The sequence below is a fragment of the Monosiga brevicollis genome, genomic scaffold (assembly GCF_000002865.3).
Source record: "Monosiga brevicollis MX1 MONBRscaffold_73 genomic scaffold, whole genome shotgun sequence".
NCBI classification, from domain to species: domain Eukaryota; class Choanoflagellata; order Craspedida; family Salpingoecidae; genus Monosiga; species Monosiga brevicollis.
Window position 1 is genome coordinate 1 of NW_001865106.1, and position 829 is coordinate 829.

The 829-nt window shown below is 49.9% G+C and overlaps 1 protein-coding gene across 1 annotated transcript in view; it reads right to left on the minus strand.

The window, feature by feature from the left end:
- Positions 1-610: 610 nt before the first annotated feature.
- Positions 611-829, minus strand: part of MONBRDRAFT_13105 (uncharacterized protein) — a gene marked incomplete at both ends in the record, with an annotated part of 28,127 nt that continues 27,908 nt past the window's right edge. The window contains one exon of the mRNA XM_001751007.1: positions 611-681. Within this exon, the coding sequence (XP_001751059.1) occupies positions 611-681 (71 nt within the window). The remainder of the gene's footprint in view (positions 682-829) is intronic.

Consider the following 829-nt stretch of genomic DNA (forward strand, 5'->3'; position numbering starts at 1 on the left):
CTAACCCTAACCCTAACCCTAACCCTAACCCTAACCCTAACCCTAACCCTAACCCTAACCCTAACCCTAACCCTAACCCTAACCCTAACCCTAACCCTAACCCTAACCCTAACCCTAACCCTAACCCTAACCCTAACCCTAACCCTAACCCTAACCCTAACCCTAACCCTAACCCTAACCCTAACCCTAACCCTAACCCTAACCCTAACCCTAACCCTAACCCTAACCCTAACCCTAACCCTAACCCTAACCCTAACCCTAACCCTAACCCTAACCCTAACCCTAACCCTAACCCTAACCCTAACCCTAACCCTAACCCTAACCCTAACCCTAACCCTAACCCTAACCCTAACCCTAACCCTAACCCTAACCCTAACCCTAACCCTAACCCTAGCGTGGTGGCCCCGCAGAAGCATTTGCAAGGGCGTAGAGGCGTTGTTGTTGGCGGACATTACTTTGTTTGTGTTTTGAAGACGGTGGTGATGCCTTGAGTGGATCTTCGCTGCGGACTTTCGCCAGTGGGAACGCGCGACAGGCCGGTGGTATGTACGATCGCTCACAGATGGTGTGCACTCGCGTGTGTTGATGATTGCTTCACGATGACACGCACCAGGCAGAATCAAACGCTTTGATGGCCTTGGCCGAAATGGCCGAGCAGTTTCGAGCAGAAGTGGCCGAGCACTGTTGAGGAAGAAGAAAAAAAAAAAGAGAGAAGTCGCAAACGTAAACGCACACGAATACGACTTGCAACTACATCTCCGAGTTTTTCAACTGCTCCCAATTCAATAAGCAACACATATCTTCAATTTCCTCAGTTTTAGCAACAGAC